Source organism: Gigantopelta aegis, unplaced genomic scaffold (assembly GCF_016097555.1).
Source record: "Gigantopelta aegis isolate Gae_Host unplaced genomic scaffold, Gae_host_genome scaffold72, whole genome shotgun sequence".
Classification (NCBI taxonomy): Eukaryota; Metazoa; Mollusca; class Gastropoda; order Neomphalida; family Peltospiridae; genus Gigantopelta; species Gigantopelta aegis.
The window spans coordinates 113,502-139,681 of NW_024537379.1; the positions used below are offsets into that span (position 1 = coordinate 113,502).

General features: G+C 36.4%; 1 protein-coding gene across 1 annotated transcript in view; it reads left to right on the forward strand.

Annotated features, from left to right (window-relative positions):
• Positions 1-26,180, forward strand: part of LOC121367255 (TBC1 domain family member 5-like) — a 75,365-nt gene that overhangs the window by 12,055 nt on the left and 37,130 nt on the right. Inside the window, 6 exon segments of the mRNA XM_041491367.1 lie at positions 3,343-3,463; positions 12,937-13,045; positions 14,202-14,291; positions 15,982-16,056; positions 17,459-17,526; positions 21,791-21,893. Coding sequence (XP_041347301.1) covers positions 3,343-3,463; positions 12,937-13,045; positions 14,202-14,291; positions 15,982-16,056; positions 17,459-17,526; positions 21,791-21,893 — 566 coding nt within the window.

Genomic DNA, 26,180 nt, shown 5'->3' on the forward strand with positions numbered 1-26,180 from the left:
CACAAACTGTATATATATATATATATGTGTTTGGGCTGGACTTAGCCCGGTGTTAAAGCTCTCTCCTGCATGATGCACTGTCGATCTAAATGAATGAATGGATGTTTAACGATATCACAGCATGAAAAATAGGTCGGCTATTGGGTGACAAACTAAGGTAAATGCTGGTCAGTCTACAACAGATTCCCAGTGCACCACAACTGGTGTATCAAATGCTGTGGTATGTGCTATCCTGTCTGTGGGATGGTGCATATAAAAGATCCCTTGCTACTAATGGAAAAAATATAGTGCGTTTCCTCTCTAAAACTATTATAGTATACATATATGTCAAATTACCAAATGTTTGACATTGTTGATGATCAATAAATCAATGTGTTCAAGTGGTGTCATTAAAGAAAAAACTAAATGTTCATGACACTCCAGTACCAGTATGGTATGTGCTATCCTGTCTGTGGGATGGTGCCTATAAAAAATCCCTTGCTACTAATGAAAGAATGTAGTGTGTTTCCTCTCACAGATAAGGCTGCATGTATGTATTGGCATGCTTTGACAGTCACAAAGTTAATATTAGGGGTAATTTTGTCCCACACTAGGTACAGTCGCTAGAATGCCATTGTCTTTGCTATTAATAGACCCGATTCAGTCCAAAAGAAGTTATACAAGTGCCGAACTCCGTGGAGAATCTGTAGGGTAGCATGTAATAATGAAAGCAGACGGTAGTCGTGACTGATATAGCTGGACATGTTGAACGATGGACAGAAACCTTATTAGAGCACATAATATGACGTACATTAGGTCAGCGATTTCCCACTGGACACAGTTTTCCAAAACATTGATGATATTAGCCGACACACATTTGTTTGCACACAGTTTTCCAAAACATTGATGATATTAGCCAACACACATTTGTTTGGATCTTCTGATGAGATACAGCTTTTACACGAACGATCCATTTATATTGATATTCAGTTGGTTTTGCATAACCTAGAGGCGAGTGACGAAATCTTGCATGCCAAATTTTATGCACTACAATTTATTTTTCTTCCACCCGCTAAACGAAATTTGAAATAATTAAGTCATAGAAAATCCCTAATGTTTTTATGTGTGTAGTGTTTTACATTTAAAACATGTTTAATTAAGATAAGATATTGTTTAAAAAATAAAGAAAAAATAGGATATATGTTTATTTTGTTGAGAGGAGGGATGGAACTCTTGTTATGGCTGAAATTCAGGACAGTGTCTTTAATTTACGAAAAACATATGATTTTGTGCACATAATAAAATGATCAGAGAATATATGCTCTGGGTTGGAGCCGGTACCGGGCTGCGAACCCTGTACCTACCAGCCTGTAGCCCGATGGCTTAACCACTAGCTGCGCCACCGAGGCCGGTATTAGAGCACAAACACAAAATGGTTAAGAATTGAATTTCAGTTTATTGCACAATCAATCTGGTGTCGGTGAAAACAGAGATAAGTATTTTACAGCATCAGTAACAACCAGGACAACAATTAATAATAATAACAATATGAATGTACACAGACAGAAACACAAAATTTGTATTCCTAAAGTTCAGCAAGCACTGCATGGTTTTTAAAATGTCTTCCTTTTTTGCAACATCAGCTGGATAATAGTAACCTTTGGAAATTATATGTACTTGACAACAGTAGTGGTGACAGTGACAAGCCACAGCTGGAATACCGGGCTATTATTAATGGCTGCCTATATAACACGATCACCGCTATCATGATAACTGTGGCATTTTATGAAGAGGAGTTGAACATTTATAGATCAGTGGTGGATCGAGTGGTCATTTGAGGCATGTTGGGTCATCGGATCTATCACCATCAGCGCACTGAGAGTTTTGATTTTGCTGTTCCAACCAGTGGCCATTAAAGGTTGTGGTATGTGGAAAGGTGATGATAAAAGACCTCTTGCTGCTTTTTGGTACCACCAAGTTGTCGTGCTGTTTCCATGGGCATGGTGACATGACCGATCATTAGACACCAAGTTGACGTGCTGTTTCCATGGGCATGGTGACATGACCGATCATTAGACACCAAGTTGACGTGCTGTACCAAGGGCATGATGACATGACTGTTCATTAGACACCACCAAGTTGACATGCTGCACCATGGGCCTGATGACATGACCGTTCATTAGACACCACCAAGTTGACGTGCTGTACCATGGGCCTGATGACATGACTGTTCATTAGACACCACCAAGTTGACATGCTGCACCATGGGCCTGATGACATGACCGTTCATTAGACACCACCAAGTTGACGTGCTGTACCATGGGCCTGATGACATGACCGTTCATTAGACACCACCAAGTTGACGTGCTGTACCATGGGCCTGATGATATGGCCATTCATTAGATGCCACCAAGTTGCCGTGGTTACAAATGAACTTATCTATAGATGAAGTTAAACATTTCCTTCCTTACTGATCGAGAGAACCTAGCTCACATTAGAAGCAAGGACAAGGATGGATTAAAAAACACGTCCCCCATGAACATGCAGGACAACACCTACCACGGACATTGATTGGTATATTGTCCTGTCTATGGCAAAGTATATACAAAAGATCCTTTGCTGAAGACTGCATATCAGAATTGCAAAATGTTTGACAACCATTGGCCGTATATGATTAATTAAGGAGTATATGCTTTTAGTGTCGTCACTGGACATAGCCCTGTGGTAAAGCGCCCGCTAATTTCGTTGAAATAGCCCAATGGGCCCACGGATGGGGACCTGGGATTGATCCCCGTCGGTGGGCCCATTGGGCTATTTCTCATTCCAGCCACTGCACCACGACCGTTATGTACTACTCTGTCTGTGGGATGGTGCATATAAAAGATCTTTTGCTGCCAATTGAAAAGAGTAGCCCATGAAGTAGTGACAACGGGTTTCCTCTCTCAATATTCGTGTGGTCCTTATCCATATGTCTGACGCCATATAACCATATAAATAAAATGTGTTGAGTGCATCGTTAAATATTTTCTTTCCTTTTTTTTAGTGTTAAAACAAAACAAAACAAACTTTGTATTAATATTACTCAGTGTTTTTCAGTGGGGTTCTTTTAAAACAAAGATTGAGCTACATGTATTTCTCTTTCATCTAGTGCACCACAACTGATATATCAAAGGCTGTGGTATGTGCTATCCTGTCTGTGGGATGGTGCATTTAAAAGTCCTCTTGCAACTAATGGGAAAATGTAGCGGATTTCCTCTCTAGGACTATATGTCAAATTACCAAATGCTTGACATCCAATAGATGATGATTAATGAATGAATGTGCTCTAGTGGTGTCGTTAAACAAAGCAACGTTTGTTTACAGACCTGCAGCGCTGTGAGGACAACAACAATCTGAAGTCTCAGCTGAGTGAGGAGGTCGTGAGAGGTCGCTACGACATGCTACTTGATGAGTCGCCCAGCGCCAGCTTCTCCACGTCGTACAGGTGAGAACACCTTAAATAGTAAAGGAGGGAACACCTTAATTAGTACAGGTGGGAATACCTTAATTAGTACAGGTGAGAACACCTTAAATAGTACAGGTGGGAACACCTTAATTAGTACAGGTGAGAACACCTTAATTAGTACAGGTGAGAACACCTTAAATAGTACAGATGAGAACACCTTAATTAGTACAGGTGGGAATAGCTTAATTAGTACAGGTGGGAATACCTTAATTAGTACGGGTGAGAACATCTTAATTAGTACAGGTGAGAACACCTTAATTAGTACAGGTGGGAATAGCTTAATTAGTACAGGTGGGAATACCTTAATTAGTACGGGTGAGAACATCTTAATTAGTACAGGTGAGAACACCTTAATTAGTACAGGTGAGAACACCTTAATTAGTACAGGTGAGAACACCTTAATTAGTACAGGTACGTACCTTTCGGTTTAATACAGGTGGGGACAACTTAATTAGTACAGATTTGAACACCTTAATTAGTACAGGTGAGAACACCTTAATTAGTACAGGTGAGAACACCTTAATTTAATACAGGTGGGAATACCTTAATTAGTACAGGTGACAACACCTTTATTAGTACAGGTGACAACACCTTAATTAGTACAGGTGATAACACCTGAATTAGTACAGGTGAGAACACCTGAATTAGTACAGGTATGTACCTTTCAGTTTAATACTGGTGAAAACATCTTAATTAATACAGGTACGCACCTTTCAGTTTAATACTGGTGAGAACATATTAATTGGTACAGGTATGCACCTTTCAGTTTAATACATGTGAGAACACCTTAATTAGGACAGGTACACACCTTTCAGTTTAATACAAGTAAGAACACCTCAGTTAGTACAGGTACACACCTTTCAGTTTAATACAGATGAGAACAATTAGTACAGGTACGTACCTTTCAGTTTAATACAGGTGAGAACATCTTAATTAGTACAGGTATGCACCTTTCAGTATAATACAGGTCAGAACACCGTAATTAGTACAGGTATGCAGCTTTCAGTTTAATACAGGTGAGAACACCTTAATTAGTACAGGTGCACACCTTTCAGTTTAATACAGGTAACAATTCCTTAATTAGTACAGGTACACACCTTCCAGTTTAATACAGGTAACAATACCTTAATTAGTACAGGTGTGCAGCATTCAGTTTAAGACAGGTTTGTAGCTTTATTTTAATACAGGTATGAACCTTTCAGTTTAATGCAGGTACGCAGCTTTCAGTTCAATATAGGTACACAGGTGTAAGAAACGAAGGTTTCAATTTAATACAGGTGTTAAAATATATATATGAAGCTTTCAGTTTAATACAATTGTTCAAATGCACAGGTTTACGTTTTTACAGTATGATGGTGTTAAAATAAACAGGTTTCAGTTTACATGGATATGCAGTGTCACAATACACAAGATAGTTTAAAATGCACAGGTTTCAGTTTACATGGGTATGCAGTGCTAAAATACACAAGATAGTTTGAAAAGCACAGGTTTCAGTTTACATGGGTATGCAGTGCTAAAATACACAAGATAGTTTAAAATACACAGGTTTCAGTTTACATGGGTATGCAGTGCTAAAATACACAAGATAGTTTAAAATGCACAGGTTTCAGTTTACATGGGTATGCAGTGCTAAAATACACAAGATAGTTTGAAAAGCACAGGTTTCAGTTTACATGGGTATGCAGTGCTAAAATACACAAGATAGTTTAAAATACACAGGTTTCAGTTTACATGGGTATGCAGTGCTAAAATACACAAGATAGTTTAAAATGCACAGGTTTCAGTTTACATGGGTATGCAGTGCTAAAATACACAAGATAGTTTGAAAAGCACAGGTTTCAGTTTACATGGGTATGCAGTGCCAAAATACACAAGTTATAGTTTAAAATACACAGGTTTCAGTTTACATGGGTATGCAGTGCCAAAATACACAAGTTATAGTTTAAAATGCACAGGTTTCAGTTTACATGGGTATGCAGTGCCAAAATACACAAGATAGTTTAAAATGCACAGGTTTCAGTTTACATGGGTATGCAGTGCTAAAATACACAAGATAGTTTAAAATACACAGGTTTCAGTTTACATGGGTATGCAGTGCTAAAATACATAAGTTATAGTTTAAAATACACAGGTTTCAGTTTACATGGGTATGCAGTGCTAAAATACACAGGTTTTTCACTGATAGAAATATTTTTCATTATTGAAATCAGACATTACTTGCATTTTATTGTTTAGATTAACATTTCCGAACATCCAATGTGTTTCTGGTCATCCTGACTAATTAATAACAGTTAAAAACATATGAGCTCTAGTCTATCTTTTTAGAGTAATTCCCCGTTTTATCGTCACACTCTCGTTTCACTCTATATTGTGGCTTTATCCAAATTTGATACAGATTTGAAATTATCCAAACTTGGTGTCTACTTTGACATGTTTAAATTAAGGCTCTAGCTGGGAGTAACCAGTCATTTTGGGTTTGAGTTTGGATTAGCTTCAAGAGCACTGCCTAACTGTCATGTCATAATATAGCTGTGCAGATATCACGTTTCAGACCAGCTACCCAACTGATATATCATAATATAGCTGTGTAAATATCAAGTTTCATTCCAGCCGCCCAACTGTCATGTCATAATGTAGCTGTGCAGATATCAAGTTTCATACCAGCCACCCAACTGTCCTGTCATAATGTAGCTGTGCAGATATCACGTTTCAGACCAGCTGTCCAACTGTCATGTCATAATGTAGCTGTGCAGATATCACGTTTCAGACCAGCTGTCCAACTGTCATGTCATAATATAGCTGTGCAGATATCACGTTTCAGTCCAGCCGCCCAACTGTCATGTCATAATGTAGCTGTGCAGATATCACGTTTCAGTCCAGCCGCCCAACTGTCATGTCATAATGTAGCTGTGCAGTAATCACGTTTCAGTCCAGCCGCCCAACTGTCATGTCATAATGTAGCTGTGCAGATATCATGTTTCATACCAGCCACCCAACTGTCATGTCATAATGTAGCTGTGCAGATATCATGTTTCATACCAGCCACCCAACTGTCATGTCATAATGTAGCTGTGCAGATATCATGTTTCATACCAGCCGCCCAACTGTCATGTCATAATGTAGCTGTGCAGATATCATGTTTCATACCAGCTGCCCAACTGTCATGTGATAATATAGCTGTGCAGATATCACGTTTCATACCAGCCACCCAACTGTCATGTCATAATGTAGCTGTGTAGATATCACGTTTCATACCAGCCGCCCAACTGTCGTGTCATAATATAGCTGTGCAGATATCACATTTCATACCAGCCGCCCAACTGTCATGTGATAATATAGCTGTGCAGATATCACGTTTCAGACCAGCCGACCCAATGGTAAACCTAGACTGGAATTGGTCCGTTCTAACGGAGGCAGCTAAGTATAGGTACCAATCCATTCTCTTATATATTCACCTGTCCCACTCAATTGACATATTTGTACAGTGTGATATTATGCACTTTATCCAAACATTGATTTTCACACCAGCAACAAACTTCCTTTACCTTGCTTAGGTTGTTTTTCCTATATTAGCAAGAGTGAGATAAATATGTATAACCACACACTTTATAAATCCCCACCTCTCACTGAGCCATAAGTTAATAAATAGGTAAGTATGTTCTCTTACGATCACACCAACACCAAGCTTTATTTCCATATGTTATACGGACCGTTGATGATCAGCGTGTGGATCTAAGTGTATGTGTATAGGGGGTGCGGGTCCCCCTAAATTTATATATATATATTTTTTTTTTTTTATTTTTTACATTGGAGAATCTGACAAATCCCTTTGGGAATGTCTGTGGTCTTCGGCCACATGTCACTGGGATGGATCTTCTGGATGTGCCATGGATGACATCAGTAACTTAATTACCAATGAAAGGAAGGAATGAAATGTTTTATTTAACGACCCACTCAACACATTTTATTTACAATTATATGGCGTCAGACATACATGTATGGTTAAGGACCACACAGATATTGAGAGAGGAAACCCGCTGTCGCCACTTCATGGGCTACTCTTTTCGATTAGCAGCAAGGGATCTTTTATATGCACCACCCCACAGACAGGATAATACATACCACAGTCTTCATTACACCAGTTGTGGAGCACTGGCTGGAACGAGAAATAGCCCAATTAATGGGTCCATGCCGATAGTGATCGATCCTAGACCGACCACGCATCAAGCGAATGCCCCTAATTACCAATGAAAGTACATTTACTAGATTCAGCCATAAGGTCATACATATGACAAGTATAGTTTACTGCTAGGAGCAGTTTATGACTTTTCTTTAATCGGGCGTTATAATTGGTCAATACAGCTAGTGTTTGCCGGATAAATGTTCATGTAGTTTTGTGGTAACCAGCACTCTAGCTATCGAATACGTAATATATCTCATTAAAGAGACAGACCCTAGCTAGTTTTTAAACACTCGGACATATTTTTCACTATTAGAGCCATTTGTGGTCACTGAAATCAAACATTACTTATATATTATTGTTTAGATTATCCATTTCCGTACAACTCAAGTGTTTCGATCTGGTCATCCTGGTGTTTCTAATACCACAAAATTAATTTGTCATATTTAAAAAAAAAAAGCATGTGTGTCTGAGAAGTAAAGGTTATGGATTCGTATTTTAGTCTATTTTTAAGGGTATTTCAACATCACCAAATCTTGTTTCACTGTTCTATCCAAATTTGTTACAGGTTTGTAAATTAACCAAACTTATAGTATCCATTTTTTGACGGGTTGAAAGTAGGGTCTTAGTAAAAAATATGCCTTAGTGTTTACAAAATAGAGTCCGTCTCTTTAAGTAGACATTTGTTTGCAGTATAGTGATGTTCCAATTAATGATCATGCAGTTATAATCGAAAATCGATCTGTTTGAAATTTAAAATTGATCCGTTTGATCATCGGTTATAAAAATCCATAATTGATTGTGTGGAAAAATGTTAAATGTATCTTGTAATTGTTCCTTCAAATTGTAAGTCAGTTGAGTGCCCGCTTGAGGTGCTTGCATCGCAGGATCAATCCACATTGGTGGAGTTTTGTTCCATCCATTACACTACAACTAGTCAAAGGCTGTGGTATGTACTATCCTGTCTGTGGAAAAGTGCATATAAAAGATCCCTTGCTACATTACTTAGGGCTGGACGTAGCCCAGGTGGTAAAGCATTCGCTTGATGCGCAGTCGGTCTGGTATCGAACCCCGTCGGTGAGCCCATTGGGCTATTTCTTACTCCAGCCAGTGCACCATGACTGGTATATCAAAGTCCATGGTATGTGCTATCCTGACTGATATATAAAAGATCCCTTGCTGCTACTCAAAAAGAGTAGACCATGAAGTGGCGACAGCAGGTTTCTTCTCTCAATATCTGTGTGGTCCTTAACCATATGTCCGATGCCATATAACCGTAAATAAAATGTGTTGAGTGCATTGTTAAATAAAACATTTCCTTCTTTCCTCTGATGACTTACAATAGCTGATGATTAATAAATCAATGTGCTCTAGTGTCGTTAAATAAAACAAACTTTAACGTATATGACATATTATGGTTTGAATTGTAAAATGAGACATGTACACCCACAATCACTGTTTTATGTATTTTTCACCCCAATTCTTCCAGATTCATAATTTCATTTATTACCTACGAGGTACAGCATAACGAGGGTCATATTTATCGTACGATTTCCCTCGTATGTCATAACTAAATCATATGTCCTCTTGACATTGTCGTTTAACGATTGGCTGTTGTAAGAGTACATTTCTTTCTGATTGGCTGACACGACATTCCACAGATACTACTTTCTTCATTAATACATTTTCATTTCGAGTGTAAGCTGATCACATGCCGTAATGACAAATAAGTGTTTTTAATTAATTTAATAAAACATTAATTGATTATTTATGATAACTTGTATTATATTACGATGTAGTTGTGACACATCAAACACTTAATTATGAATATAACGTTCACAACTGTTAGAAATCTATACTGAGGTCAACGAGTCACTTTTCGCAGCCTTGTTTTGGCTTCATACATAATAAATGTATCATATCTTACCATAATTTCACTTGAAAGCCATATTTAGTAAAAGGTACAATGTTTTAATCCCAAGATTTTCTTCAAACCCATTCAGGTGCATTAATAATGTTAAAAAAAAAAAAAAAATCAATAGCAATTTTGCACTGGAATTATTCCAGCATTATAAAACGGAAACATCATGTACCCAATTTATAGTTATTGTAAGGAGATGCAAAGTGACGTCATTCAAATTCAAAATTAATTATTTCAATTACTGTGTATTTGTTTGCTTTTTAGTATACACATGCTTTACAATTTACAGCTGTTGATACATGTGTACTCTTTACTTATGGGCGTATAAATATCACATAACTTTAGAACAGGTTGTGATTTGGTTTTCAAGACCTCAATGAACAAACATTACTCCGCCGTTAAGGAAACGTTAGTTTGTAAACAGTGACTGGAATGTTCATTTAGCAAGACAGTTCTATTGTAATAAACAGAATATTACATTCGTGTCCATGACAGACGATGTTTACGACACTCGTGCCTAAATTATCGCATAGTAATTTAGGCACTCGTGTCGTAAACATCGTCTGTCATAGACACTCATATCATATCCTCTATTTAAAAACATTACTGCGCTATAATTGTATATGCTACCAATTTAATAGGAAACTTTACATTTTTAACATATGATCAATAGAAATTATTATACGAGCTTGTGTGTCATACTGACTTTACGACACGAGTGTCAGGATTTTTGTATTGCCCAAGTGAGAGTGAGGGTAATACATGAATCCTGATACGAGTTTCGTAAAATCAATACGACTCACACATGAGTGTAATAATTTCTTTATTATCCATATTATTATTGTTGTTTTCTTTATGAATAACAAGATCTAACTCAAAATGTTTCAGTCACAACTTGAAGGAGACGACGAAATGACATCATATTTCAAATGCACAGTCTGAGCTAGGACTGGAGAAGCAACGTCATGTTATGACATTGCTTCCCAAAATTATGTCATTACACTTGTTATTCCATGTGTGCTTCATATGATTATTATTAACTCGGTTATGTTGAACCATATGGATAATAAACTCGTTTATCAAATGTCTGGCTTAGCAGATATCTCGCAACTGCTGTTTGTTATGAAATAAATCATTTGTCGTGTGAAGATTTGCCATGACGACCGGTTTATTGAATGCAATTGATGGTGGTCATTTGTATGGGAATTAAGTGCTGTGTGGGTGGGAATTTTGCGATAATTAGTTGCGTTATTTTGTCGAGTATTTCCGTGCCGTCTCCCGAGACAAGGCTGGCGATTATGTATTATCTCATATATCTCCAGCTTGTTGCATCTCTCCAGTTCCTCTCCCCGTCACGCTTTATTTATACATCCATTTGTTCTATTGATTTTCCTGTCCTGTGTTCCTCGTGTGTAGAAATGTATAACTGTTTGCGTCTGCTTTGGCTTTGTTCAACAGTCATTTTATTTTTTTATGGAGAATATTAAGTAATTTTTACTGCCTGACAAGGTGTTAGCAGAACTGTTGTGAATGCCATTTCGAAAAATCAGAAATCAGACGTTATTAAAAAGAGAAAGAGAGAGAGAGAAAAAAAAAGAAATAAGTAAGATAAAGAAAGTTTGCTTTTGTTTAACAACACCACTGGAGCATGCACACCGATTAATTAATCATTAGCTGTTGGATGTCAAACATTTGATAATTCTGACTCGTAATCATCAGAGGAAACCAGCTACATTAAAGATAAAGATAACATAAAGTATATTCTTAAACTATTAAACTATATTATTTTTAAATAGTGATTACCATTGCTTGGTAGAATGTTTGCTTTTTCAAGATTTCTTTTAAACCCAGCCACAATCATTGTAATTTAATTGTCACACTTTTATGTTTTTTGTTCTATATACCCCTGCTTTAAATAATCCAAAAACAAATTAAAATATATCTTATATTTTCAGTGCAATCAAAATATGTGATATTTTCAGATCACATGCTTTAATAATTTGATAACTTTGCAAATTAGATGTAAATTAATTGAGGTCATGGCACTAGGTTTATTGACATTTAAGCAAACGTACTATCCAAGGGTGACACTCCATACGTGACGTAATATGCATTCATAGTCATCAAAGAAAAACATCTCCATAGCAATTTTACCATGAAAGCTGTCCAGTGTTCAGAAAACAAAAAATGTTAAGGTCCAGTTTATTTTGACGTAAGGACATCCAAAATGACATCATTCGAGTTTGATGTCATTTCCATTCAAAAAGACACCGCGCCACGTATTCTTACATCATTTGAATATCTAGTAATGGCGGACTGGAATTAAAGCTGCATTTACAGTTTACAAAAACACGTTCTATCATATATTAGGAATGAAAATTATGTATTATGTATTATGCTTGCCAGATACAATTTTTATTCCTAATATATCATATTGACAATACTGAAACTTGGTACAATGATCCTCTACAGTACTTTCCACAAACTAATTACAAGAGAGATATCTGGGAAATTTATGATTTTTTTTACTTTATTAAAAATTTTAAAATTTAAATTGAACATTTTAAAATATTATTTTCTATTAAGTGTTTATAGGATAGTTCTGAAACTTGGTACTATGATTGTCTGGGCACTTAAACTTGACACATGGATATTTTAAGGTGGTGTTTAAAAATAAAATTAATGATTTATCTACAAGTGACAAAATTGTAACTTAAATAGTGGAGGTCTATATATATATATATACATGTGTAGGTTGATAGGCCTCTTGTTACAATACAAAATTGAAGTAAAAAAAAAAAAAAAGCATTTTTAATAGCAGGGCTCTGAATTTGTTTGTTTGGGAGCTCTAGTCTTTTTGTATACAGTACAAGATTGAAGAAATAAAATTCTTTGTTTCTTTAATTGCAAGACTCGAAATTTGTTTGGTGGAGTGGGAAATAATCTTTGCTGATCAGATTTCAAGATGGAGGCAAATGCTAAAAATTGAGAAACAATTCTAGAGATTAGTATCAAAATTAGACTTGTGATAAGAACAAGATTTATTACACAAATAAAACTAATAAAAGACTGGTTACCGTTTTTGTATGTTATGCATATTATTGGTATTATAGAGTAACAAATCTTTGCCATCAGGATTGCACAAAGTAACTTTTACTGGCCCGAATTCAAGAAACACTGGCCTTGGGCATCGGGCCACCGTATTCTAGAACCCCTGTTTAATTTGATAGAAGCCTTTATATGGCCAAAATGTATTTTTTTAAACTTTAATCCTTGGTACCTTTTATTCCTCTGAATACACGTTGTATAGAAGACAGTTTTTAAGTAAAAGTTGTTGTTTTTCTGTTGTAGCTCCGAGTGGGAGAGGCTGTTTGTGACACCTAATTACAAGACGAAGCTCAAGGATCATGGGATTGCAGGGCGGCTACGCAGCAGTCGATTCCGCAGTGTGGTTTGGAAGGTGAGACACTCATTGGTTATTACCGGCCTCGGTGGCGTAGTGGTTAGGCCATCGGTCTACAGGGTGGTAGGTACTGAGTTCGGATCCCAGTCGAGGCATGGGATTTTTAATCCAGATACCAACTCCAAACCCTGAGTGAGTGCTGCGCAAGGCTCAATGGGTAGGTGTAATCCACTTGCACTGACCAGTGATCCATAACTGGTTCAACAAAGGCCATGGTTTGTGCTATCCTGCCTGTGGGAAGCACAAATAAAAGATCCCTTGCTGCTAATCGGAAAGAATAGCCCACGTAGTGGCGACGGCGGGTTTCTTCTCAAAATCTGTGTGGTCCTTAACCATATGTCTGACGCCATATAACCGTAAATAAAATGTGTTCAGTGCGTCGTTAAATAAAACTTCTTTTTTTTCTCATTGGTTATCTCCCTTTACTGTTGTTGGTTATCTCCCTTTACTCTAGTTGGTTATCTTCCTTCAAAACTGTTGGCTATCTTCCTTTACTCTTGAGATATTTACGTGAATATCTGTCAGTCTCACATATTGTTTGTTTTCTGTGGGTTTAGGTTTACTGGGACTATTTCTTGTTCCAGCCAGCCATTATCAAAGACATTGGTATGTGCTATCCTGTCTATGGGATGGTGCATATAAAAGATCCCTTGCTACTAATGGAAAAAAATGTTGCGGGTTTCCTCTCTAAAGACTATACATTTAAATTACCAAATGTTTGACATCTTATTGCCGATGATTAATAAATCAATGTGCTCTAGTGGTGTTCTTAAACAAAACAAACGAACAGGTTTACTTGGAAGTGTGACGTGAATCTCTGTCAATGTTTGATGTCTTTAAGGTTTACCTGGGGGCGGGATGTATAGCTCGATGTGTGGTCGCTCTGGGATCAATCCCCGTCGGTGGGCCCATTGGGCTATTTCTCGTTCCAGCCAGTGCACCACAACTGGTATATCAAAGGCTGTGGTATGTGCTTCCCTGTCTGTGAGATGGTGCATATTAAAGAACCCTTGCTGCTAATCGAAAAGAGTAGCCCATGAAGTGGCGATAGCGGGTTTCTCTCTCTCTCTATATCTCTGTGTTTTACTGTAATTAAAATGTGTTGAGTGCGTTGTTAAATAAAACATTTTTTTTTTTTTTTTTTTTTTTTAAGATTTACTTGGAAGTGCTGCCGGAAGACCTTGACCTCTGGGTGGCCAGTTGCCATGAGTGGCGCAGCAAGTATGAAGAGCTCAAAAATCAGGTGAGAACTGTATTCATAAATAGAGATTATTATACGAGCTTGTGTGTCACACAGATTTTACGAAACGACTTTCAGGATTCTTGTATTGCCCAAGCGAGAGTGACGGTAATACCTTGATCCTGACACAAGTTTATTACACAAGCTTGTGTGTCGTACTGATTTTATAAAATGAGTGTCACGATTTTTGTATTGCCCAGGTGAGCGTGACAGTAATACCTTGATCCTGACACGAGTTTTTCTTAAAATCACTATGATTCACACAGCAAGTGTAATAATTTCTCTTCATTATTCACATTACCGTATAACCGGAAATTTTCGAGGATTTTTATTTTCGTGGGTTTCGAGGGTAAGTAGTCAGCATCGAAAATATAAATCCTTGAAAATATTTGAAAAAATCAACAAATTCTAACTAAAATATTTATTGTGAAAACCATAACACACTGACAATTTACCGGAACATTTTATTTCCTGTCATGCGCAGTCCACCGGATACGACAAGAGAATAGTATAGTCAAAACAACAAGTTAGAATTTTTAAAAAGTTATTGCGTGAATCTCACTGTTTGTAGAATATAATGAAATATTTTTTAATTTCGTATATTGTTTTTGTCAATGTCCGCCCGCACTGCATCAGAGATTCTGGGGTGGATGAATGCAGATTTCAACATTTCCTGGCGTATTTTTAATTCTGCCATAACTTTCATAATCCACCTTGCATGAATTGGTTTTATCCCCGAAGTATGCATTTCGATCTTGATGTCCGTTACAACTTCGCCGTGTTTCATAGCCAGGGAAACCCGCTTTGAATACCATGTGGTAAAATTAGACTTCATGGCGTCCTTAAGTGCTTTGTTCACACATACGTCGTAATTGGCTTTACACAAAATCAAAGACTGTGATCAGTTGTCTGTCGAATAGCATACCGGGTATCACAGGTGACTGTTCTATTGTTTAACTTTACACGTCGGTAGTATCGAACAACTGGCAGCCGAAGTGAAACTTTAATCAACAATAGCAAGTATTCTCGCAACTAGACTTGCTAAAACTTGAAAATAAAATCACTTTCAATTTAGATTTGGCAAACAACGAAAATAAGAAACCTTGAAATATTTTTATACCCCAAACCACGAAAAATTAAGACCACGAAAATTTCCGGTTATACGGTATCCATAATATTATTTTTATGAATAATGAGGACCATGTCAAAACGTTTGAAACCTAACAAGAAGGAGATGGTGAAATGACGTCATTTTCAGTCGTTATGGTAAGTGATTACACAGATTGAGCTAAAACTGGTAAAGCGACATTATGTTATGACGTCGCTTCACAAAATTATGTCATTCGTTGTGCATGTGAAATCAGTATGATAAATGTGTGTTATACTGGTTATATTTTACAGTGTGTGGATAATAATTGTTATGGGATGATGTCTATAAAAGATCCCTTGCTACTAATGGAAAAATGTAACAGATTTTCTCTCTAAGATTAAAATTACCAAATGTTTGACATCCAATAGCCAATGATTAATAAATCAGTGTGCTCTATTGGTGTAAAACAAATTAAACTCTCTCTGTGTGTGTGTGTCTCTCTCTCTCTCTCTCTCTCTCTCTCTCTCTCTCTCTCTCTCTCTCTCTCTCTCTCTCTCTCTCTCTCTCTCTGTGTGTGTGTGTAATTAATCTGTTTTCTTTCAGCTGATAGTGAACCCGCGGAAAGCCGTCGATCAAGTTGACTTGTCATTGAACAACCCGCTATCGCAGGATGATGAGGTAATTAGCTTGTTAAAACTCAGGACAAAATTCAATAATTCCTGGATGTCTGCATTGGCATAGACGTGACATCAATCATTGTAAAACATGAGTTATGATGTCTGGATCAGACAGATTTATCTAGCCCTGTGCAATAGCTGGCTATAATTCAGTCCAGTGGGCAAGAATTCAAATTATTATATAACATTTAGTGAAATATCTTAAAATATCAGTGAAATAAAAGGGTTATTATCACTCAGTGACGATAACACATTTTAGAGTGAAAAGTTCATATTTCACTCGAAAATGTGTTATTGTCACTGTAGAACGTGTTATCTTCACTGTAAGAAAGCTGGAACTATTTTGCTGCTGGCATTTTAAAAATAAAGGTAAATTGCCAAAAGTTATATAATGAACAGAAAATTTCATGTTTTTTGTCAAATATGATTTATATCTCATCTCATATCACACTTGTGCAATCATGAAACTTCATCGATTGGGGCATATACATGAACCCTTACAGGATACAATCAAATGCCACATGAACAAGCTGGGGCATACAAGTGATAAATACATGTACATTAAGATCGATTTTGGGTAATAAATAGGATATTAACCTTGCTACCATTTTGTATCATGTTTATGTCCCTCATCAAATAATTTTCATTGTCACTCAGTAATGCTCTTTGACAATTGAAAATTATTTCACTTGAGACATAAACATGGTACGTAACTTAATTATTTAAAAAAAAAAAAAAACCCCAACAAACAAACATAATACGTACACGTAACTTAAACTTGTTTAATATCTTATAAATATTACACTAATAAATATGTTTTTTGCAATGTTACATTTTTTAATACATAATTCATGGATTTCTGCTTTGTGAAAGGAATTATTTCTTTAAGAAGTTTGCACATTGTTGATCATTTACTAAACACACCCGTCATAAATATTTACATCTGAATTTTTATAAATGTTTTTTTTTATATAAATACATTATTATTAATAAATATTTTTGTAATTACTTTTGTTAGATATATTTTGTGATCATTAATGATTATGAGCCAGTATTGTGGTACCTGATATGAATGTGATTACACTGTTTGCAGTGAATTTTTTACTAGTCCACCGGACAAATACATCGAGAAATTTACTTATCTACCAATATTTTCACTTGTCCAAATAAATGGTTTATTTTATTCAAGTATCAGGATAATGTTTGTGATTGCTAAAAATAAAACTGCCCTGAAAATTTTCACTTGTCCACTGGACAACCACCGAGGCACATTTGGCTTGTCCGAATAGATTTTCACTTGTCCACTGGACAACCACCGAGGCACATTTGGCTTGTCCGAATAGATTTTCACTTGTCGGGACAAACGGACAAGTGCTGATTCGAACCCTGGTTTGTTATTTCAGAGCCCTTGGAACAAATTCTTTCAGGACAATGAGCTCAGACTAACCATCAAACAAGATGTCATTCGGACGTAAGTTCTAATTCCAACTTTCTGTGTCCACATGTGAGTTGTTACCAGTAATCGATATGGCGCAGTATATACACAGTATAATTAGGAGATAACCATATGGAGTTTTTAGATTTGCCTTACAAGGTTTCTGCCAGAAGGTACGAAGGGTAAAATTATGTATCCTAAAATCTTGGAAATTAAAATTAATGGATATAGTTTTATAATTTTTAGTCATATTGAATAGGACATTCCTGAGTTTGCTGCATTGTAAGATGTTTCCGACTAATAAAATATTTCTACAATTAAACTTGCATATTAAATATATTTTCTTGTTTAGAATACCAGTGTCTGTATATCCAATGTATTTCTCGTCGTCTTAATATTTGTAAGAATCCCAAACTGGATTTTGTCTTCAAATAATTTTGTACATGTATGTACTAAAAAAATCTTTTTTTGGAAATAAAATGAAATTTAACCTAGTACAGATATTAGAAATATCAGAAACACGTTTAATATACAGCCACTAATATTTTATGCAAATAATATATATTTCATATGTAATTACAGTTGTCAAAAGTCTCTGTTAGTCGATAACATATTAAAAATTGCAGCAAACTCAGGAATGACCCTTTAAGACTCGTCAATGTATATGGAATGTAGTGTCCAATTTCAACAGATTTCAAACCCATAACCACCTTTTTATGGTCTGTACCCTCAGATTATGTTTTTTGGCAGAAAACCTGCACTACTCAAAATATTTGGTGATGGAGGGGAATGACGGATGAATTGCACTACTATAACCATGATTAAATATCTTGTGTGTTATTCATTTATATTATGGTAATATACATGTATACTCATCAATGAAAGGAGCGTTAATGTTTTAAAGGGACATTCCTGAGTTTGCTGCATTGTAAGATGTTTCCAACTAATAAAATATTTCTACGATTAAACTTACATATTAAATATATTTTCTTGTTTAGAATATCAGTGTTTGTATTTTCAATGTTTTTCTGGTCGTCTTAATATTTGTAAGAAGCCCAAACTGGATTTTGTCTTTGAATAATTTCATATGTATGAAAAAATTATATTTTAAAAAATAAAATAAAATTTAACCCAGTACAAATATTAGAATGATCAGAAACACGTTTAATATACAGCCACTATTATTTTATGCAGAAAAATATATTTGATATGTAATTACAATTGTTAAAAAGTCTCTTGTTAGTTGATAACATCTTAAAAATTGCAGCAAACTCAGGAATGTTCCTTTAATATCTTCTTTTTAATGTTAGGATTAAGTCGCTAAATAAATGGTCAAAATGATTACAAAACATTTGATAATTTGAATGGACACAAAAACTTAATGGATTGAAACTGAATAATTTTAAATAAATTTAAAAAACCCAAAATGTCTGCTGTACCTGTTACGTTTGTCATCTAATTGTGTTTCAGCTATCCTAAAATCAAATTCTTGTTTTTTTGGTGGGAGGGTGGGTGAGCTAGAGGATTAAAACAAAATGTCTGCTGTACCTGTTACGTTTGTCATCTAATTGTGTTTCAGCTATCCTAAAATCAAGTTCTTGTTTTTTTGGTGGGAGTGTGGGTGAGCTAGAGGATTTAAAACAAAATGTCTGCCGTACCTGTTATGTTTGTCATCTAATTGTGTTTCAGCTATCCTAAAATCAAGTTCTTTTTTTTTGGTGGGAGGGTGGGTGAGCTAGGGGATCTAAAACAAAATGTCTGCCGTACCTGTTATGTTTGTCATCTAATTGTGTTTCAGCTATCCTAAAATCAAGTTCTTTTTTTTTGGTGGGAGGGTGGGTGAGCTAGGGGATCTAAAACAAAATGTCTGCCGTACCTGTTATGTTTGTCATCTAATTGTGTTTCAGCTATCCTAAAATCGAGTTCTTTCAGTCGAACCAGCTGCGCAACCTGATGGTGGACATCCTGTTTATCTATGCAAAAATCTACCCTGAGCTTTCTTATCAGCAGGTGCGCCGCACACCGTTGTGTCAGTGGTGCACGTGGTCATCACCCCGTCAAGGCTGCACATGTTTATGGCATTTATGTTTCTCCTCTCACTACAGTGAAAGCCCTGTAAACCGGACACCCACGGGAACCATATAAAAAGTCTCATTTAAAGGGGTATCTGGTTTAGAGAATGTTCAGTTTTGTACTGGTATTTTAAAAAGGATCATATGAAAACCCTGTAAACCGGACATCCGTGGGTACCATTTAGAAAGTCTCATTTAAAGGGGTATCTGGTTTGGAGAAGGTTCAGTTTTGTACTGATATTTTAAAAAGATCGTGAAACCCCTGTAAACCGGACACCCACAGGGACCTAGTAGAAAGTCTGATTTAAAGGGGTATCTGGTTTAGAGAATGGTCTGTTTTATACTGATATTTTAAAAAGATCGTGAAACCCCTGTAAACTGGACACCCACGGGGACCAAGTAGAAAGTCTGATTTAAAGGGGGGTATCTGATTTAGATAATGTTTTGTTTTGTACTAGCCGATATATTTAAAAAAAGGATTACATAGGGTCCGGGTGAGAGGACTTCCACTGTATTTAGATGCTGCATGTTTTGAAGAAAACCACACACCTGTATAATATGTTTTCTGTTTCAAGCTTTTAATGTGTAGATACTTTCTTTTCTTTAGTAGCTGTCTACAATGGATCGAGAAAACATTTCTGATTGTTCTGTAATATTTGTTTTTAGGAAGGAAATAGAATCCATTGGTATCTTAAGAAATTATTTATTTATTGTCTTTTTTGTTTGTTCTAATGAAGGTATGGTACATGTATTTCTCTATGTACTTTAGAGTTTCTTCTCCCCCCCCCCCCTTTTTTTTTGGTAAGGACAGTAACTAAATACAACAGATATAAAGTATGGAAATTTATTATTTTTATTATTTTATTTTTAATTTGTATTTCTTTCTTTTTTTTCGAATAAAGGTAATTTTTTTTTTAATTTTTTTTATGTAATTATAAATATGTGTATCGCTTCTAGTCATTAATTCCCAGTAATATATACTCGAAGAAAAAAGTTACTGTGCACCAAATGATTGCATATAGAATATAATTTACTTGAAATCTGGTTATAAAAATTTCAGTAACTGAACGTGTAATCACTAGCATTACTAGCATTCTTGGTCACGTGCTCCTGTTTGACGTCATTTTTCTTATCATTGGACTTTAAAACTATTGTATGGATTCTCATCACTCAGAAAAATATTTTTGTTGGTATCTGATCGTTGTCAGTGTGATGCCACGCCTCCCAGAAAATGGACTTCTTCGAATGATGGGTATGATTGAGGTTAGAACGGCACAAATGCTGTTGCTAGTAATTTTGGTATTCATTGGTGTTCATCAAAACACTATGCAATATCTGTGGAGATGTTCTCAACAGTTTAGGGGTACTAGGGATCTTCCATGTTTAGGGAGTCGACACGTGACGCCACGTCAGCAAATCGTCAGTATTAAGCGGGTGCACATATGGAATCATTTGAAAATGATACGTTTAACATCCTAATGCATCTCTAAGTTAAGCCCAATCAGTGGAAGAACTGAACGCAACCGATTAGGTGATAACAAAGTACGACCATGACCGTACATCAGTACATTGTTCTGTTACATCATCACCGACGGCGCACCAAACATTGTGTAAACAGTACTTCAGGTTCAGAAGGCAGGAGAGGATTACTGTACTTTTAACAGATAAATAGTACATCTATGTAAATTACAATATTTTTAAATTTTAAAAATATAAGTCCTATTGAAATTTTAATGATGCACATGCAGGAACATTTTTCCGTGAGTATATATATCTATAGCTTTTTTTTCATACTATGAAATTTACTACAAGTTATTTATTTATTTTGGGTCCGGTTGATTTGTAAATTGCACACAAAAATAGTGTGTGTGGTTTGTGTTGTTTTTTTTGTGGGTTTTTTTTTTTGGGGGGGGGGGGGGGGGGGTATTTACAAAAAACTTCTACTTTTCTTCTTACCTGACAAACCAAACTGAAATTATTTACAAAAAGCATTTTTATAGAATGATGGGACAGACTAATACATCTATTATTCTGAATATAATCTATATATCTACTGTCTTGTAGCTTCTAGAAATTGTTGTGAGATTTTTCTTTATTTATCCAAACAACTTTCTAAATGTAGCGTTTTTCGTTTATGCTTGTTTTTGTTTGTAGAACGGGGATCGGCGTCGCAGACCGTCCTCATTCTGTTGTGGCTCCTCAGTTCAGTTCTTGTGCTTTGTTTTCAGTTTTCCCGAACTTGAGTTTTTCAAGTCGTCCCAGTTACAGGACATGATGCTCGATGCCTTGTTTTGCTTTTGTCGCACTCACTCCGTTCTCTCATACAAGCAGGTCAGTGTGTCAGGGGCATCTTTCAGGGCCAGACCCAGAGGTGCCATTACCTGGGGGTGGGGTGGGGGTGGGGGGATCCATTCTGTCCTACAAGCAGGTCAGTGTGTCATGCAGGGGCATCTTCCAGGGCCAGATCCAGAGGTGCCATTGCCTGGGGTGTGGGAGGTGGGTGTGGGGGGAGCCATTCTCTCGTACAAGCAGGTCAGTGTGATATGGGGCATCTTCCAGGGCCAAGCCCAGAGGTGCCATTAACCGGAGGGTGGGTGGGGTGGGAAGGACTTAAGAATACATTAGACATAACATAATTTGTATTGTGTCCCGGTGTATGTCCTCAATTTATTTGTTTTTTAAAGTTTCCGGGAGGGGTTTGGGGTGGTTCCAGCCCCCAAACTCCACCCTTTATCTACCAACCCTCAAATCCCCATCTTCACAAACCAACGATTCTGTTCTGTACTAATACTCCATACAGACCCTCGGCAAACAGAGCCAGGTTAATTGTCTCATGTGTCCCCTATTAGATATCGAGTTGAAGGAGTGATTATTTCACTTGGGTAGTGGCACTGTGATAACCTTTAACAAGAAAGCACATAGCTACGTATGCACAATTTTGCTAAACGCAGTTGGATGCATTCGTAATTGTTAAACAGAAAATTCCTGCAACACCTTTAGGTTTTGACTAAAAAGACCTTTCGCCTCTACCTTCTTGTAGGGATGTGATTTTGATTATGGCAAATGGATTTTATCATTCAGATTACATGAAAGTTTGGTAGTACAGTCAAATCTGCTTAATTGCATAGCCCTGGTGCACGTCAAATTTATGCAAATAACCGGTATAACCAATTATCTGATGGAGCCCTATTTCGAGATTATAACCAACAATTAACTTTACAAACGCCTTGTGGACAGTCTATCTTACTCTTAACTGCAGAACAAACACCGTCTTGGTCATAGAAATATGCAAACTGATGTATTTCGATCAGTGACTTCATCTGCAGAATTAAAAAAAGCAGTTATATTAATTAAGAGCATTGCAGTTTTTGTCAATATATCGGTCATGGTAAATATAGAGACCCTGCAGCCATTGTTGTTTACCATAACAAACCGAAATGTAACAAACTACACAATCTGTCCAGCCAATTACGTCTTGCTGCATCTAGTGAAATTAAACACTGCAGGCATCAAAATAAGTTGAGAACGGTCGTTCAGGTTACTGGGAGGTTACCACATGTAAGAAAAGTTGAGAACGGTGTTTTGTTCTTGACAAAAATTTCAACGTTAACGGCAGTTTCGTTTCCGAATGTAAACCAGGCAATAAATTTACTTCCGTATTTCGTTTCTCGTACCGATGTTCACACGCACCAGTACAATTTCAGAACGTGTGTGTTATATAAGTAGTAGTAATTGGAATTCAGTTCTAACTTTCATACAGTTGTGGTAACCTATAGGTTACCATGCATGCAGGCTATATTTTATGGTAATTGCGTTACCAGACACGATGCTTATTCCGATGCCTGACTGTGCCAAGGGTACATGCAGTATGGATTATCGGTAGCACCGTACGACATTCATTGTATGGATCCGCTGGCTTGTGAAGATGCCCCTGCCCCCCCCCCCCCCCCCCCCCAACCCTTGAGTATCTTCGGTGGATATGTTTTATATCTGATACTATTTTTAGATCTGATACTATTTTTTATCTCGGAGCATGGATTGAAAACTGCTATTAGCTTGTGTTGACACTTAATTATTTGTTACAAAGATGGTCACAAATGTAAAAAATATTACTGGCAGTATACTTTCCAATTAATTATTGTGTGACAGTTGATTATTATTCAGTTATCATATCAAGTAATATTTAATTCAAAACACAGGTTATGTTATAAACCCATTGATAAAATCTCTTGGTTTATGATTTATTTAATTTGCCTAGTATTAAATAATTAATTAATGTTTTAAAATATTTATGACAGAAAACAATTTGCTTTGCTAGCTTGTATGTTACATTTTATTCCTATATCCATGTCCTGTCATATAATAATTAAATTTAATGTTTATTGTTTAAATGGCTAAGTACATGTTCCAATATAAGATACATGTAATAATTAATATGACTTTTTTAATGTTTATATTATATAATAATTATTGATATTTTGTTCATCTATTTTTGTTTTGTTTTGTTTTGTTTCTATGTTATATTATTTATTATAATAATTAAACGTAAATGTGGCACATGTTAAATGTATTACAATGTTCACATGTTAAAACATATTACAATGTTCACATGTTAAAATGTTCGCACGATAAATTTTGTTTTAATGTTCACGTTAAAATGTGTTGTCATGTTCACATGTTAACATGTTGTGTTACAGTATTCACAAGTTAATTAAACTGTTGTAGTGTTCACATGTTAAACCACTGTGTTGCAGTGTTCACATGTTAAACCACTGTGTTGCAGTGTTCACATGTTAAACCACTGTTGCAGTGTTCACATGTTAAACCACTGTGTTGCAGTGTTCACATGTTAAACCACTGTGCTGCAGTGTTCACATGTTAAACCACTGTTGCAGTGTTCACATGTTAAACCACTGTGTTGCAGTGTTCACATGTTAAACCACTGTGTTGCAGTGTTCACATGTTAATTTAAACCACTGTGTTGCAGTGTTCACATGTTAATTTAAACCACTGTGTTGCAGTGTTCACATGTTAAACCACTGTGTTGCAGTGTTCACATGTTAAACCACTGTGTTGCAGTGTTCACATGTTAAACCACTGTGTTGCAGTGTTCACATGTTAAACCACTGTTGCAGTGTTCACATGTTAAACCACTGTCGCAGTGTTCACATGTTAAACCACTGTTGCAGTGTTCACATGTTAAACCACTGTGTTGCAGTGTTCACATGTTAAACCACTGTGTTGCAGTGTTCACATGTTAAACCACTGTTGCAGTGTTCACATGTTAAACCACTGTGTTGCAGTGTTCACATGTTAAACCACTTGCAGTGTTCACATGTTAAACCACTGTGTTGCAGTGTTCACATGTTAAACCACTGTGTTGCAGTGTTCACATGTTAAACCACTGTGTTGCAGTGTTCACATGTTAAACCACTGTTGCAGTGTTCACATGTTAATTTAAACCACTGTTGCAGTGTTCACATGTTAAACCACTGTTGCAGTGTTCACATGTTAATTTAAACCACTGTGTTGCAGTGTTCACATGTTAAACCACTGTTGCAGTGTTCACATGTTAATTTAAACCACTGTTGCAGTGTTCACATGTTAATTTAAACCACTGTGTTGCAGTGTTCACATGTTAAACCAGTGTTGCAGTGTTCACATGTTAAACCACTGTGTTGCAGAGTTCACATGTTAAACCACTGTTGCAGTGTTCACATGTTAAACCACTGTTGCAGTGTTCACATGTTAAACCACTGTGTTGCAGTGTTCACATGTTAAACCACTATTGCAGTGTTCACATGTTAAACCACTGTTGCAGTGTTCACATGTTAAACCACTGTTGCAGTGTTCACATGTTAATTTAAACCACTGTGTTGCAGTGTTCACATGTTAAACCACTGTTGCAGTGTTCACATGTTAATTTAAACCACTGTGTTGCAGTGTTCACATGTTAAACCACTGTTGCAGTGTTCACATGTTAATTTAAACCACCGTGTTGCAGTGTTCACATGTTAAACCACCGTGTTGCAGTGTTCACATGTTAAACCACCGTGTTGCAGTGTTCACATGTTAAACCACCGTGTTGCAGTGTTCACATGTTAAACCACTGTTGCAGTGTTCACATGTTAAACCACTGTGTTGCAGTGTTCACATGTTAAACCACTGTGTTGCAGTGTTCACATGTTAAACCACTGTTGCAGTGTTCACATGTTAAACCACTGTGTTGCAGTGTTCACATGTTAAACCACTGTTGCAGTGTTCACATGTTAAACCACTGTGTTGCAGTGTTCACATGTTAAACCACTGTGTTGCAGTGTTCACATGTTAAACCACTGTTGCAGTGTTCACATGTTAAACCACTGTGTTGCAGTGTTCACATGTTAAACCACTATTGCAGTGTTCACATGTTAAACCACTGTTGCAGTGTTCACATGTTAAACCACTGTTGCAGTGTTCACATGTTAATTTAAACCACTGTGTTGCAGTGTTCACATGTTAAACCACTGTTGCAGTGTTCACATGTTAATTTAAACCACTGTGTTGCAGTGTTCACATGTTAAACCACTGTTGCAGTGTTCACATGTTAATTTAAACCACTGTGTTGCAGTGTTCACA